The sequence below is a fragment of the Balaenoptera borealis genome, assembly GCF_965194805.1.
Source record: "Balaenoptera borealis genome assembly, chromosome: 8".
Lineage (NCBI taxonomy): Eukaryota > Metazoa > Chordata > Mammalia > Artiodactyla > Balaenopteridae > Balaenoptera > Balaenoptera borealis.
In genome coordinates this window covers 23,620,828-23,638,081 of record NC_138865.1, presented here as the reverse complement: position 1 = coordinate 23,638,081, position 17,254 = coordinate 23,620,828, and the positions used below count along the sequence as shown (strand labels likewise).

Here is a 17,254-nt window from a genome sequence, read left to right as displayed (position 1 = left end):
GGTCTTTATTTCAAAAACAGAACAAAAAACCAATGTATCTGTGTGTGTGTGTGTGTGTGTGTGACCAAAATAGAAAAATAAAATAAATTTCCACATCACATTTTTAAAAGATTTTCAGGTATCTGTGCCAGTCTATGGAGACATCTGTGGTATTAAGTTACCTTCTATAAAACTGAGGCTCATGGCAACTTTGTAAGTGGTTATAAACATAGCTATTGGCACTTTGGATGGCCTATATATTCACTACTTGTAATTTTTTATGGTTCAACATCTAAAGACATATCCTTACTCTCCATTCTTCTTAATACTAAAAATATTCATTTTTTCTCAACCCTTTAGTCCGTACCTACTAACTGCATGTCCAATGCACCATGAAATAGATTCACTTAAAAGTGCAGCAAAGCAGACACTCACACCTGGGCTGCCTTCGGGCACTGGGCACTGTACACAGCCATCCACCCAGCCCACCACCCTGCCTGCCCAGAGCAAGTCCTAATGTGCTCAAGTGAATCTGAGATTTATTATTAAAATGCAGCTAGCTTTATAACTTCTATCCATCGGTCACAGGGATTAATAATTCATGATACATAGCAGCGTTCCTCACACTGTAAATGCTGAAAAGATGTTTGAAATCCTAGGGGTACTTAGGAAACTTTTCTGAGCCATATAAGGACTTGTGCATGATGCTCTGTCTTCCTGTGGCTCAGATGACACTTTATAGGGAAGGCAGCGCAGTCCTTTGGGACAAGGCTATGGGGAGGGGAGAGCAGTGAGGAGGGATCCTGTCTTACACCCTTTGGGTTTTGGACATTAGGATTTCATGTCATGTGACTCAGGCTGCATAGCTCTTTTCAGGTTCTTTTTGGGCTCAGGTGTTTGCTGTCTAGAGCACCCCCAGCCAGGGATGGTGCTGATGGGGTTACTTTTCTCACTTCCACTGCCTTTGGCCCAACATTAATCTTCTAGATGCTAAATGTGACACTGTGCATCATACATCTTGGGGTTCTTTTTAATAGAAAATAACGCATTTAGAAGAAAATTAATTACCACAAACTTTAAGTTCTTATTTATGAAAAAAAAAATCTTATCCCAAAACATTTCTAGGTGAACTATGATATTCTTTATCACAGAGCAGTCATTTTCACTGCGTTAAAAAGTATGGAATCTATTCTAGTATGATTTTAGAGAGTTCCAACGTGTCAAAATGAAAGGCAAGAAGTTACTTTGTTCAAACAAGGGGTAAAGGGGATGGGCCCTGCTCGGGTCAAGCCACCCTTTCAGTCCAATGGGGTTCTTCGGTAACATGATCTGAAATGCCACCACTCCTAATAGTCTGTGACTTTGCTATAGACTGTCCTGTTCTTTGACTGTTGTAGTAATTTGCTGACTGTCAAGGTATGGATGCCCCATCGTAAACCTCTCCAGAAAGATAAATAAGTCGGGCACCATTTATTCCACACGTGAATCCCAACTGGCCCAAGCTGATTTTGAAATTCACAGTCTTAAGGTTGACAAACTGTTCTGAAATTTGTCAGAAATTAAAAATAAGCAGATCCAGGAAAAATTTCAAAAAATCTATTATGTATCATTTTATTTCTTTTTAAAGTAAAAGTGAGTTTGCCTATTTCCAGTTCTTACTGACAGTTGAAATTTTTCCATATTTTTCCAAAGAAAACCAAAATAGTTCTTTGGTTAGATCTACTGGAATTTCAGTGTCTGGGAGTGTAATTTGTGCAGTATTAGAGGAGAAAAAAATATCATACAATAGCCCGATGCTCCCTTTCATCTTTTGTTTTTCCTACTTTCCTTTTAACGATGTTTGTTTTACCTTTTCTGATTTGCAGATAAGTGGCTGTTGGGGAGCCGACTGGGATGAAACAGGGGTGTACGTTGCTCTCTGGGTTCATTCTGTACTGTTTTCTAAGCAGAGATCCTATCATTGGTGTGAATCTCTCTTTTTCTTAATACACTTTGTGGTAGTTTGTTATGGCAATAATAGAAAAATAATATAACATTTATATAAAATTATGTATAAATTTATAAATCTATACACACACATATTTTCTTTCTCTAAGGTGAGATTTTGTATACATTTTAGTTTTATATACTTGCCTGTATTAAGTCCCTCACAATGAACATTTTTTAATTAATGCACTTTATTTTTTTTTTAAATATTTTGGGAACTGGTGGGTTTTTTAATTTTTTTTTAAGTATTTGTTTATTTATTTATTTATGGCTGTGTTGGGTCTTCGTTTCTGTGCGAGGGCTTTCTCTAGTTGCGGCGAGCGGGGGCTACTCTTCATCGCGGTGCGCGGGCCTCTCACTGTTGCGGCCTCTCTTGTTGCGGAGCGCAAGCTCCAGACGCGCAGCCTCAGTAATTGTGGCTCATGGGCCCAGCTGCTCCGCGGCACGTGGGATCTTCCCAGACCAGGGCTCGAACCCGTGTCCCCTGCATTGGCAGGCAGATTCTCAACCACTGCGCCACCAGGAAAGCCCAATACACTTTATTTTTTAGAGCAGTTTTAGGTTTGCAGAAAGTATAGAGAGTTCCCCTTTATCTCCTCTCTTCCCAGTCTCCTCTCACACAGTTTCTGTATTATTAACATCTTGCATCAGTGTTGTACATTTATTACAATTGATGAACTGATATTGATACATTCTTATTAACCAAAGTCCATAGTTTACAAGTTCACTCTTTGTGTTAAACAGTTCTATGGGGTTTTACAAATGCATAATGTTATGTCTTCACCATTACAGTATCGTACAGAACAGTTTCACAGTCCTAAAAATCTCCCATGCTTCACCTACTCAATCCCTCTCCCTTCCCCCAACCCCTGGCCTGGAAATCACTGATCTTTTTACTCTCTTCATAGTTTTGCCATTTCCAGGATGTCATATAGTTGGAATCGTGCTCTACGTAGCCTTTCATTTTGTAATATGCATTTAAGGTTCTTCCATGTCCTTTGTGGCTCATTTGTTTTTAGTGCTAAATAATATTCTGTACCACAAGTTCGTCCATTCACCTACTGAAGGACATCTTGGTTACTTCCAGGTTTTGGCAATTAACAAAGCTGCTGTAAACATTTACGTGCAGATTTTTGTGTGGAAGTAAGTTTTCAACTCATCGGAGTAAATACCAAGGAGTACAATTGCTGGATCATTTAGTAAGAAGATGTTTAGTTTTGTGAGATACTGCCAAACTGTCTTCCATTTTGCATTCCCACCAACAATCAATGAGAGTTTCTGTTGTTCCTCATCCCTGCCAATATTTGGTGTTGTCAGTGTTTTGGATGCTTGCTATCCTAATAGGTCTATAGTGTTATCTCATTGCTTTAATTTGCATGTCTCTACTGACATATGATGCTGGGAAGCTTTTTATATTTTTATTTGCAATCTTGATACCTTCTTTGGCCAGGTGTCTGTTCAGATCTTTTGCCCTGGGTTTTAATTGGTTATGTCCTTATTGTTGAATTTAAGAGTTCTTCCTATATTTTAGATACCAATCCTTTGTTAGATACGTGTTTTGCAAAAGTTACCCTTTAGTCTATAGCTAATCTTTTCATTCTCTTAGTGTCATTCATAGAAAAGAAGTTTTTAATTTTACTGAAGTCCAAATTATCATTTTTTTCTTTTGTGGACTGTATCTGAAAAGTCATTGCGAAACCAAGGTCACCTAGATCTTCTCCTATGTTATATTCTGAGAGTTTAACTGTTTTGCATTTTACATTTTAAAATTCTAAGATCTAGTTTGAGTTCATTTTTGAGAAAGATGTAAAGTCTGTGTTTTTATTATTATTTTTTGTGCATGTGGAGACCCAGTTGTTCCAGCAGTTATTTGTTGAAAAGACTGTCCTTTCTCCAGGGAGTTGCCTTTGCTTCTTTGTTAAAGATGAGTTGATTATTTTTGTGTGAATCTGTTTCTGGGCTTTCTAGCCTGTGCCATTAATCTATTTGTTCTTTTGCCAGTGCCGCACTGTCTTGATTTCTGTAGCTTTGTAAGTCTTGAAGTTGGGTAGTGTTATTAGTCCTTTGACTTTTTTCTTCTTCAATATTTTGTTGGGTGTTTTGCCTTTTCATATAAACTTTAGGATCAGTTTGTTGATATCCACAAAATTACCTGCAGGGATTTTGACTGAGATTCCCTTGAATCTATAGATCAAATTGGGAATAACTGAAATCTTGCCAATTTTGAGTCTTACTATCCATGAACGTGGAATATCTCCACTTATTTAGATTTTCTTTGTTATACTTCATCAGAATTTTGTAACTTTTCTCATATAGATCTTGTATATGTTTTGTTAGATTTATGTCTAAGTATTCTATTTTTTGCATAATGCTAATGTGTTGTGTTTTTCATTTTAAATTTCAATTGTTCATTGTTCATTTATAAGAAAGAATCCTGCAGCTTTGCTATCATCACTTATTAGTTTCAGAAGTTTTTTGTTGATTATTTGAGATTTTCCACATAGACAGTCATGTCATCTGTGAACAAAGATGGTTTTATTTCTTCTTTCCCAATCTTTGTACCTTTTATTCCTTTTCTTGTCTTATTGCATTAGCTAAGACTTCCAGTATGATGTTTGAATAAGAGTGGTGAGGGCAAATCTTTGCTTTGTTCCCATACTTAGAGGAAAGCATCTAGTTTCTCACCATTAAATATAATGTTGCTGTAGGGTTTTGGAGGTTTTGTTTGTTTGTTTGTTTGTTTAATCAAGTTGAGGACGTTCCTCTCTATTACTAGTTTGCCAAGGTTTTTTGTTTGGTTGGTTTTATTTTTATTTTATCGTGAATCAGTGTTAGATTTTGTCAAATACTTCTTCTGCATCTATTTATGTGACCAAATGGTTTTTCTTCTTTAGCCTGTTTATGTGATAGGTTATAATAATTTTCAAATTATTTTTTTCAAATTTTGGAGCAGACTTGCATACCTGGAATAAATTCCACCCAGTTATGTTGTGTATATTTTTTATACATTTTTAGATTCAATTTGCTATTATTTTGTTGAGAATAGCACTTATTTTTGATAATGAAAAAATTAAGTAACATTCTTGCAATTAAAAATTTTAATCTTATAAACAAACATTAAACTCTCACTTTCAGTTTCAAAAAGTGAGATGTAACAATGTCCATGAGATATAAGTGGTTATTTGGTTTACCTGAGTGATTTTGTGGTTTATTCAATTAAGTGGGGGAAAAAATAACAATAAATCCCTTAGTCTTAAGTGATCTCTAAATCTAATTCCTAGAGGCATCATCAGTCTGATCTAAAGTACATGACATTCAGAACCCCTGGCACTGTGATGCTATATGGATAAAGAGTTTCTTCTTTTTCCTGACTTCCTTCCTTCTCTTTAAAATGTTTCCTTATGTACTAAGTCAACATGGTAACATATTACAATGTGGTATACATATATCAGTTAGCTTTGGCTGTGCAATAAATTATCTTTAAAACTTACTAGCTGAAAACAACAACTGTTTGTTTATCTCACAATTCTGTATTTGCTGCTGGGCTCTCTCTCATGCATCTGTGGTTGCCTGGGGGATCAGCTGGCAGCTGGTTGACTTATAATCCCCTCAGTCACTTGTCCTGTGGTTTGAACCTACAGGGGTGACTAGACAACCTGAAAAAGCCCAGGTTTCTTCATGTGGTTGTGCTTTCAGGGTTCAAAACTCAGTAAGAGAGCAAGCCCACTGCCCAAGCACTTTTCTAGCCTCTGCTGTGTTAGTTTGCTAATGCCTCATTGATCCAAGCAGGTCATATGCCCAACCCAGATTCAAGGTGAAGTAAGCTACACTTTTTGATGGAAGTATCTATAGGTCACACTGCAAGGACATGGAAGCAGGGATGGGAAATGGGCTGTCTATGGCCATTGCAAGCAATTTATATCCCTGTCATGTATGAAATTAATCTTGCCTTATTTGTGAAAAAGCAAACACATTTTCTGATGTAATGAGATGTGTAGAAAATTTGTCTGTCACAAATACATGACAGTTGGTAGCATCTAATGGATTTTTTAGTCTATGATTGATATTACATTTGGAAACCTTGATGACAGACACAACAATTTTTGTTCATGTTGAAATTTTTCTGGTCAAGTCACTGTTTTTATCTGTCTTTCATTACAACATATTAATATTAAGATACACATTTATCATGACCAAGTGTGGGAAATAGTGCTGTGTCTGTCTTCTTCTAGGTGTTTGCCCAGCTATTGTGAACATGGGGGTGAATGTTCCCAGTCCTGGGACACCTTCTCCTGCAACTGCGCACACACTGGTTACACCGGTGCAACCTGCCATTCCTGTAAGCCTCACACTTCATTCATTCTCCTTTCTGTTCTGATTGCCATGTAGTTCTATTTTTCTTTCCATTATTTTGTGTATATGTGTGTGTGTGTAACCATGTGCTAGAAAGCAACAACAAAAAATAATTATTTTAGACACTAATTTTTGTCTGGTTTATTTTTAATCAAATTTATTTCCTATTGATGATAAGGCAGCTAACAGAAATACATATATCATAGGATAGAAAAAAATAGTAGGCAAAGGAAAATAAGTATAGGAAAATAAAATATAGTCAAAGGATAAATTAAATCTAGATCTCATGATATTATATCTTGTTCTCTTCCTCGAGCAGAATCCAACTTTAGTTCTCAAGCCCTGTCTACCTAAGTAAAAAGCATGAGTTAGTAGATTCTCGATATTTATAAAATTAAACAAGAAAAGTCTCAGAAGAAGTGCAGGATGGGAGCTAACACGGTAGGGCTTCTAGGCATCAGTGACAAACCAGGCAAATGCTCAGGTCCGTTGCAATCTTGATGTTCTCTGATGATGATGGTGGTGGTGATGATGATGATGATGGAACTTACTGGAACTTACCATGTACTTGCACGATTCTAGTTCTCTGCATGTTTCAACTCCTTTAATCCTCAAAACAACTCTAGGAGGTAAATGTATTTTTATCTACATTTTACACCTGAGGAACGAGAGAGGCTAGGTTGTTTACCCAAGGTCACATTCTCCATCTCCTCTCAGTGTTGTTTCTTCTGTCTAGAACACCAGTCTCTTTTCTGAAGAATTATTCTTTCAACTTTAAAGCTAACAAAACTTTACTGACCGCTAATCTATTAGCTTATGACAGAGCCTCTGAAATGCCCTTGGTCTTCTAATTATTGGCTCTTGTATATGTTTTTCTTTTAGTTTTTCCCTGTGTGTCACTGCTGATATTTCTGAATCCCTTCTCTCGTAACACCCCTCTCTCTGGGTCTTTAGAGAGAGAGAGCATGATATGAAAATTCACAGATCTCACCATGTTCAGTCCCTTGTACTGGGAGAATACATTGCACTTTTAAAAACTCTTCCCTGTGAATTGTTTAATTTTATTTCCACATATGGGAGAAAAGCAAGAGTTTGGACTGACATAAATTTGTCTTTATGGGAAGTGAATCCCAGCGAGGCAGGCATCGGTGTTGGGATGAGAGCCCTGCGTCCTCAGCCCTGAAGGTTCTACAGAGGAGCTCAAAGCATCTTAGAAGACAAAGGGAGGTGACTTATGCCCTAAACATCCCATAAGTTCAACCAGAGCAATTCCACCTGCAACTCTATTTACTGTACTAGTGCCAGGTGAGAATTTCCCGAGGTAACTCTTCATTTGAAAAGAGCTGGACATCTGGGAAACTTGAGGCTAAGTGACTTGGCCAAGTCACAGTTAGGAATGGGGTGATCTCTTCCTTAGAGTGTCCTCCATCATACTTAGCAAGGTGTCTTCTATGAAGCAGATATCTGCTGAATATTAATGAGTAAGAAATATGGCTAAAATTCTATCAGTAACTGTGATCTAAACATCATTCTAAACAACTCTGATTTTAAAACTAACATATATATATATATCTCTGTTATATATATGTAGGGTGTTTCATTTGTGCCCCATGATTTGGTCTAATAACTGAATTGACTTTATTGGGATCATCTAACTGGTAAGCTACATGAAGATGAGATATTGCCAAATCAAAATAAATGATCACGAGACCATTATTTTTGGGTCTAAGTGCACAATTAATACATGTGTACATTCGTGTTTAAAGCAAGCTTTCTCCTAGTCATTCCTCCTCTACTCTTGTTTCCTAGGCAATTCCAGCCCCAACCCAAACACAAACACTGCTATCAATTTTCGTGTATCCCTCTGGACACTTTTCTAGGTGGTCATGAGCATATGTATTTATAGAAATGTAAACATGAGCAGCCAAAATGCACGCATGGTGGAAAAGCAATCCATATTGTCTCTGTGTCCATCAGTGTAGACGGTAGTAGCCGTGACATTGATTTGGGACAATCTGATACATTTGACACTTGGCCATGTTTAACAAAAGGATGTTTACCTTTGTAAAACCTCTGGACAAAAAGCATTCCCTTCATGTTCTTTTTCTTTGAGATGAGAGAAAAACAACCCCTCGATCTCTCCCTGGGTTTTTGTTGATTATTTGAAATAGGCAAAGTTAGAAGTGTAGATAATTCAGTCATTGTAGCATGGCATAAAGCCATATCCTACTCAGATCACTCCATTTTGGGGATCTTGCCTAACCACCACCTGAGTCTGTCTGTGTGGATGCCGAATCTGATTGTTAGAGCTGGCTTAAAGATCCAGTCCATCACTCTGCCAGAATCAGTGCTGCACTTCTGTCCCAGCAGCCATTAGCGGCTTTTCTGGTTTTCAAAGGGTTTTTCCTGTCAAGGCAGCGAGTGATGCACACTGGAGATGTTACTTGGTTGATCACTCATTTAAATGTCTTCTGAGTATTAACTGAATCCATCATCTGCAGATGCTAATCACTTGCCTTGTACACAGCAAAACATTTATTGTACATGTGGAAAATTCAATTATGAATTAAGATAAATTGAAACTATAAAGAGATATTTCATAGATATTATATATATTTCTTTGAATTTCAATTTTCTTGATTTATTTGCAAAGCATTTAAGGATGTTTCTTTATAAAGCAAACTTTAAAAACTGAATGAAGAAGAGTTGCTGATTTGTGAAATTCATCTCATTGAAAAAAATGCATTTCACATGTAAATTGTTTTAGGTAAACAAAGGGTATAATTAGAGTAATTTATAAAATAACATGATTATTTAGATAAAAACGGATGATTTAGGGAGATTAAGCCAATGCACTTCAGGTGCTTAGGTATTATGAAACAAAAAAGAATTAGACAAGAGTAAATCCAGTTACCACAATTTTGAAAAGAATCCTGTGTTTCTAGAACATACAGGATTCAGATCCACATGTCCCACAGTGATACCTCCTAAAATCTTTCACTCTGTGCTGCAGAATCTTCACTCTATCTGACTGAAACAGGGAAACACTCCTCTAAAGAAAACGTCCCTGAGAGCAATGCAGAATGAGTGTCACTGGGGAAAGTATCACTTAATTCACAACATGGAGGGATCCATCCCACTGTAGCTCCTGTCTGAAACCCGTGTTCTTTGCAGCTCTCTACGAGCAGTCATGTGAAGCCCACAGGCACAGAGGAAGCTCTTCAGGGCTCTACTATATCGACTCAGACGGAAGTGGCCCGCTGGGACCATCGCTTGTATATTGCAACATGACAGGTATGCTAGTAAGCCTTTTTTATGACAGTTAAACTCATGTAAATACTTGCTGTGCATGAAAAACCCAGATGGGGAAAGTAGAGCTTACCTACTGGCAGCTTTATGTAGATGTGCATTTTGATTGTAATTGTAATATGATTGCTCAGAAGTATTAAACATAATGTTCTAAAATAGTTAAGAGGTGGCAATTAAACGTTATGTTCTTTCTTTGTGCAAAATTAACAATAACTCTTTGCTTATTAATCTGAAACAAAAAAGGATAAACTTTATTTCTTAGTTCATGTCAATAAATGCCAAAGACTTAGGAGAATATTCACTTTTCAAATTTATGAAAACATCCATTTGTATTCTTTTGAATCTGTAATCACATGAGTTAATCTAGGAGATAATAAATGTTTCTAAAGTGTATATACTTCAAGTAATAATATTATTCTTGTGCAACTGTATAAATAATATTTTATTTTCCTTAGAAACCTAATTATATGTTAAAGGACTTGTTTACGACATATTGTTTATGATGCCTTTAATTCTTTGAAACTTTTTAATTTAACATCTCCGCCTAAAGCATAGGACCACAAAGGACCAAAGCATCCACTTTAATGAATGACAGCTGCCCTGATGGAATTAATACAAATTCTTTATACCTCTTCTGTACCTGTATCTATGTGTGTCTGTACCCATAACTTTTCCTCCATGCTCGCATAACATTTTACCAATAAAAAGAGGACAAACCTCCAAGAAAACTTTCTGTTACTCTAGCAGTGTAGACCTAACAGGTACTTCAACAAGCACAGAATTTGACTCTGCAAATTCTGAGCTAATGATCAGAAAAAAATCAACTATAGATGGTTCTAAGGCAACTATAACTTAGTTATAATTTTGTTCTTCTGTTATTATGGCTACATGTCACCCTTACAGGGTTGCAATTCTCACAAGGAGGGAATTATTTATGGGTAAATTTATGATGATGCTTTGTGAGTAGCTTACAATCCTGGTGTGGTTTTTTACCTACTACCATTTCATACATGAAACAAAATCTGAGCATTTTGGCAGTGGTTAATCATACGATTAGATCTGAATTCAGTCAAATATATCTTCCAGTCCCAAAACTACCCCCAAAGTTGGTACAGAAAATGCAAGAACTTGCAGGGCATTGCACTAGGTGTGAGTATGGCTCTTTTGGGCTTTGGGGTAAACATTTTATCATAAATACTGACCAAAATATGGCAGTGTGATGACAGAGTTAAATACATTGGCTTACCTTTACTGAAAAATGTGTGATCAGTGAAATATGTTAGGAAACAGCCCAGGGGATCATTCTAGATATACTGCACTCCAGTGGTTTATAACAGGCCTTCAAGTGATTTCAATTCCTGCTTTGATTTTCTTTCATTACCATGGCTCAAGCGAATGCCAAGAACAAAGAAAGCTAAATAAAGTTGCTAGCATCCCAATAAAACATTTCCCTTTATCAATTAAGTTCTTAATTATCACAGAAGTCTAGGGCATGTTAAAGATTTTCATACATTTTATCTTGGGTTAATCCTATGAGCAGAGTTCCATACACACTGAAAAATTCCAAGATTCTAGAAAGGTGGAAATAATCCCAACTGGCACATTCCAAAATGAGTGAGGTTTCAATGACTGAAGCTATTTTGTTAATAGTTAACTATTGGCAGGCTGAGGTCAAGTTTATAAGGAAAGGTATTTGCTGCGAAGAGGAATAACCAAGAGATGAGGGCCCGATCTTCTGCAGTTTATGGTTGTAATAAAAGAAAGATATTTTAGTAATGCTAGTGAACACGCGGTCTAGGCTTCCCCATGAAGCTTTAGTTGTGCATATTTATAAAGCCCCTTTGGAATGTATAACTATCTCAAAGGTGTTTTGTTTTAATGCTAATTTGATACCATAGCTGATGTATTTTGATTCCCTGCAATTGCTGTTACCTTTTCAGAGCGAACCTTGGCCCCTACCACCAGAGACAAGAGTAGTTACCATCAAAATGCAAAGAGCCAGTAAAAACAGATGCCCAGCTTTTGATTTCAGGTAACTTAGAATAATACCTGATGATATACAAGCAGGTTTTTCTTACATTAGAGATGAGAAAGAACCTCTAAATAAGGGAGGGAAAAGGCGAAATCTACTGATTAACCCTCCTGGTCGGTTTAGACACACGATGGCCTTGAAAACTGTCTGCTGAGGATGTGAATCATTTCCTTCTCCGGGTGACCTGAAGAAACGTCCAAGTAAAGTCACAAAACTGAAGAGTTGCAAAAAAGCTTCTGACAACATTGAACACATGTGTACTCAGTGCCTGCCCCGAGCCAGGCACGGCTGTGGCCACAGCAGGGAGTGAATCTGAACACCTCCCTCCCCTGGTGGGGGGTGCTTTCTGGGGTGGGGAGCCAGATCATTGACAGAAGCGAATCAAATACTTGGCATGTTGGAAGGTAGCAGGTGTTGTGAAGAAGAACAAAGCAGGGAACAGGGTCACAGACTGTAGAAGGATGGGTTACAGTTTTAAATAGAGGGATCAAGAAAGGACTCAGTTGGAAAGTGACATTTGTGCCAACCACATCAAAGAAGCGACCCTGAGAAAACCTGAGGTGAAGCCTTCAAGGGGAGGGAGGAGGCAAGTGCCGAAGGCCTGCAGCCATGGGGAGCTGGCATGTGGGACAGACTCAGGTGGAAGGACTAGAAAGTGGCCTTTCCTCAAGTCACGTGGCTGGAAAGGGGCTGGTCCAGGATTCACACCAGCTGTGCTGTTTGGGCCTTTAACCATCACGGTGCACCAAGAGGAAGCAGGGAGACTAGTTAGGACGTTGCTCTAGTAATTGAGCCAGGATGGTGGTGGTGGGTAGCAGGCTGGGAGCAGAGGAGGAGGAGGAGAGACATGTTGAGTTAGAGCCCGTGGACTAACCGATGGAGAGAAAGAGAGGCATCAAGCAGGGCTCCTGTATTTGGATCCAAGCCCTGGAAAGAAGGTGCAGGTATTATTCACAGAGACGGAGAATTCTTGGGAAGGACCATGTTTGTAAGGGAAGACCAGGATTCCAGTTGTGAATAGGTGAGGTTTGGGTTGCCTATTGGTCATTTAGTTAGATAGTGGAGATCTGTTGGTTATAAAACAAGTGTAATGTATCTTCTTAAAGCCTACTGGGTGGTTATAACATCCTTGGCAATACAACCTTTTAAAAATATAATTTGGAGTGTGACTTTACAAATTAATTTAACCTGACCAGAGGGCTCCTGTTTGCTTTACTGTCACTATCCAGCAGGATAGAGCTTCTCCAGGTCCCTACATGTTTGTTCCCCAAGGGGAAGCTCTGCTTTCCACAGCCAGATTCTTCGGGGCGGCATCCCAGGAGAGGCTGTATTATTATTAAGCTTCTCTAGAGATGCTTATGTGCACATGGGTTTAGAAAGCACTGTCGTGTAGCTGAGGATCTTTGGTTTTAGCGGGCACAGGCTACTCTATCGTCCAAAAAATTAAAATGGAAAGGGAACAAAGGGCATCACAGAATGGAGAAATAAAACCAATGCAGATGTAAAATTTTGGTGCCGCTACTCATTTCACAGTCCAAGCAATTATCCTGTTGTTCCTATTTATATAGGTTGCTGTGGGTGAGGTTTAATGATCCATCACTGTATCCCTGTGGCTCTGATGCATCCACAAATGCAACAGGAATGGTTCACGTATATTAAGATAAAGTATGAGACATTAATTCTCTAAATTAAATATCTTCTAAACTCTCTAACGTAATCTTGGAAAGTTTTAAGAGCTGTAAGATGTGTATGTGTGTGTATGTGTTTGTGTAGGGATTCATGAAAATTATTGCTAATAATTTAATGATTTATATTGATGTGTAAATGTCTATTATTAAAGCATACTTAATAACTATATATCTTCATATTACATTGCAAATGAACAAACATTACATAGAGATTATTGTATCACAATGCATTTTGAGTAATTAAAGGTTTTTAGAGAAGTTTATAGTTGCCTAGCTCTCATGTAAAACTCCTGAAATTAGTATATTCTTGTTCTATGTGAAAAGATCAATGTTGTAAGGGTTCCATAATTATGACTGAGATGGAACATCAAATGGATTATGAGACACACACACATACCCAAGATGGAGAGCAGGAGTTAACTACTTCAGTGACGATTTCCAAATACAATTAAATACCAAGGATTTTTATTAAACTCAACACCGTAAGGAAAGCAATGTGCTGAAGACAGAGAAACACACAGGCCAGTCCAAAGACCAGTGACTACCTCCAGCAGCTAGACAACAAAATATTTAATGAAAATTTTTTTAAAGCCAGATTTTTCCTGGGGAAAATCCAAGGAATGAACCAAAGTTACATCTAAATGGTCCTTACTGCCCAGGGGTCATATGAGGTGCCCCCTGACAAATCTGCTTATTGATAGAGGAAGATCTTAGGGTCCTGATTCTGTTCTTCCAACCTGGAAATATGTCCACTATGAAAAATTTGCCTTCTCCATGATGCTGTGATGCCTGTGGACAATTAAACACCCTCTAATTATTAAAAAACAAGTACTAACACTTGGAAAAATATACAAAAAACAGAATTCTAAACCAATGGTTAAAATTATATCCTTGGGATAAAGATGCAGATGTAGAGCATGGACTTTAGGACACAGGGAGGGGGAAGGGGAAGCTGGGACGAAGTGAGAAATTGGCATGGACATATATACAATACCAACTGTAAAATAGATAGCTAGTGGGAAGCAGCCGCACAGCACAGGGAGATCAGCTCGGTGCCTTGTGACCACCTAGAGGGGTGGGATAGGGAGGGTGGGAGGGAGATGCAAGAGGGAAGAGATATGGGGACATATGTATATGTATTCCTGATTCACTTTGTTATACAGCAGAAACTAACACACCATTGTAAAGCAATTATACTCCAATAAAGATGTTAAATAAATAAATAAATAAACTTAAACTTGCCTAAAAAAAAAATCAGATTTCAGAATGAAAAAAAAAAATTATATCCTTGGTAATAGCCTTCAAAAATGTAGTACTAGGACACACTCTGCATGTATTTTTTAGTACCTTTAGTACAGAGACAACCAAAACAAGACAAAATAGTAAGCTATTTTGAATGGACTGCTTGTGCAATTTGTTGACGGACCTATTCCCTTTCTAAACTGAAGAAACAAAACATAACTTCTTTGATGGCAAGATGAGGAAGGCCAATGGCTCTACTCACTGAGAGAGATAGAACTGTTTGTGCCCACCCTAAACCCAGGGTAGTTGTTTGCTATTTTCATAGTTGTGAGGTTCAGAAACTGCTTCTCAGACCTTGCATTGTGAGAATGATCGTCACAGAAAGAAGATAGGTTGCAGTCAGAGCAGTGATTCAACGTCCAGTCCATAAAAATCACCTGGAGGCTTGATGAACAAGCTGAGGACTGGGTCTATGGCATCCCTGCCCATTGCGCCTTCGGATCTTGATTTATTGACTCAACAAGTTAATAATCCAGATTTTTTTACTCATTATTATTGCCGAGTCACTTGCCTTTATGCAAACCAAGCAATTGTGTTTCTTTTCTTTTTTTTTTAATTGAGGCATAGTTGATTTACAATGTTGTGTTAGTTTCAGGTGTACAGCAAAGAGATTTAGTAATACATACATATATATCTATTTTTTCAGATTTTTTTTTCCTTATAGGTTATTACAAAATATTGAGTATAGTTCCCTGTGCTATATAGTAGGTCCTTGTTGGTTATCTATTTTATATATAGTAGAGCGTAAATGTTGAATCTAAAAAAAAATGATACAAATGAACTTATGTACAAAACAGAAATGGACCCGCAGACATAGAAAACAAACTTATGGTTACCAAAGGGGAAGAGGGGGGGATAAATCAGGAGTTTGGGGTTAAAATATACACAATTGTGTTCCTTAAACATCCTTTTCCCTGTGTCAAAAATTGTGTCAGGCCTCCAGCACTGTGGTTTAGCAAAGGGCAGTCAGCCCAACTGCTTTACACATAACTCATGTCATTTTTTTAAAAGCCCTCTATAGAATGGGTACTGATTCATACACCTACACTGTGAACCTGCATCTCTTTTATCCTGGCTTTTGCCTAGAAAGAACCCTTCCTGCCCCCACTGGGGGTACATTTTCTGGCCGGCCTCCTGCAGCTTGTAAAGGTAGTTCCTAAAACAGGCAGCCTAGCGTGGTTGGCAATGCAGAGTTTCTAGAGCAGGTCCTGTCACTGTGCCCAAAGGGAAAAAAGACAAATGCTTCAGGAAAGTTTATTTTCCTGCTTTTCTGTCAGCCACACAGTCTGCCCTGGCCTTATGGGTGGACAAAGTGAATGGTCTTGATGAACAATAAACATATAGATGTTCAGAGAGCAGTTAGGCCAGCAGCATGCTTGGTTCATTGCCTTAGCATTCAAAGGCGGCTAGACAATAGCGTTCAGTCTTTAGATGCTGCCTGGTCCACTTTCCCCATTTACCAAATATGGAATTGGAGGCTCAGAGGATTTTTTTGACTTTTCCAAGACCATCGATTGTAACCCATATCTCTTATTGACCATGACCCTGTACTCTGTCCATATCTAATTTTATAAGTGCATCTATAATGTACTCTCTGAGGAAATTACTTTGCTCTTGTGCTGTGTGGTAGGCTGATAAACAAGGGAAAGCACTAATAATATCTCCCAGTAACTGAGCTCTTGGGAGGTTTCAGGCACGGGGCCAAGCACACATACATGTTGCCTCAAGACAATATATGTCGTGTTGAGTAAGTGTCAGTTCATGTTAAATAGCAGATGCCTACCCTTATGAATGAGCAGACACACAAAATTGTATTCAGTGTGACCTAGTAAATGAAAAGATCACCCTCTGAAATCCTAGGGAAGAAGGCTGCGAAGTAGCTGCATTCCCTTGAGGATATCCAGTTGTATCTTATAGCATTTTCTTGTGTTCAGAATATTAAAATAAATCATGAAAAGCCTCAAGGCCCCAGATCTGTGGCAGCCCTTATGAGGGTCTTCATACAAATAGTGATCAAGAGGGCCCACAGGTGTGGGGCTGGGATGAGTGCCACCTCCGGGCCCTCCCAGGGCCTGGAGACTGTCTGCTTAGAGCTGTCGTCTCTCCCCTTCAATAAAACACACACACCAGTCATCCTTGGCTTTGACAAACAGATGACATGGCAGGGCCCAGGGCCTCTGAGATCTAGGGCAGGGCCAGGTGAGAGCTGACCATTGTCTTCCTCAGGGCACCCATTGGACATTCAGAGCAGCGCAGTTGGCCATTCCCAGCACTGTGGGCACATAAATGCCCAGGATCCAGTTCTATTTTCTTCTGGAGTTTTTTCATTGGAAATATAGTAGAGGGCTCAGATGGGTAAGGCACTCTGGGAAGGTTACAGATCTCAGCACTCTTTGAAAACTTTACCTACTCAGAAAGCTCAGCGACTCACACTGGGTTGCTTAGAAATGTGTGGCAAAGTTACATAGTTTTGTGAAGTTGGGCAAGTGAATTTTTCTAGACTTCCATTTCCCTTATCTGTGTGGCCAGAGGGTTGGGCTGGATAAAAGGTTATAACAGTGTTTCTCTCTGGATAGTAACACAGGGGGAGAAATTCTGAGAAGGC

The 17,254-nt window shown here is 38.4% G+C and overlaps 1 protein-coding gene across 12 annotated transcripts in view; it reads left to right on the top strand.

Moving 5' to 3' along the window:
- LOC309633719 (contactin-associated protein-like 3) overlaps positions 1-17,254 on the top strand; it is a 257,758-nt gene that overhangs the window by 191,727 nt on the left and 48,777 nt on the right. For all 12 annotated transcript variants that reach the window (XM_082402932.1, XM_082402942.1, XM_082402940.1 and 9 more), the window contains 2 exons: positions 6,198-6,304; positions 9,493-9,612. In XM_082402932.1, the coding sequence (XP_082259058.1) occupies positions 6,198-6,304; positions 9,493-9,612 (227 nt within the window). The remainder of the gene's footprint in view (positions 1-6,197; positions 6,305-9,492; positions 9,613-17,254) is intronic.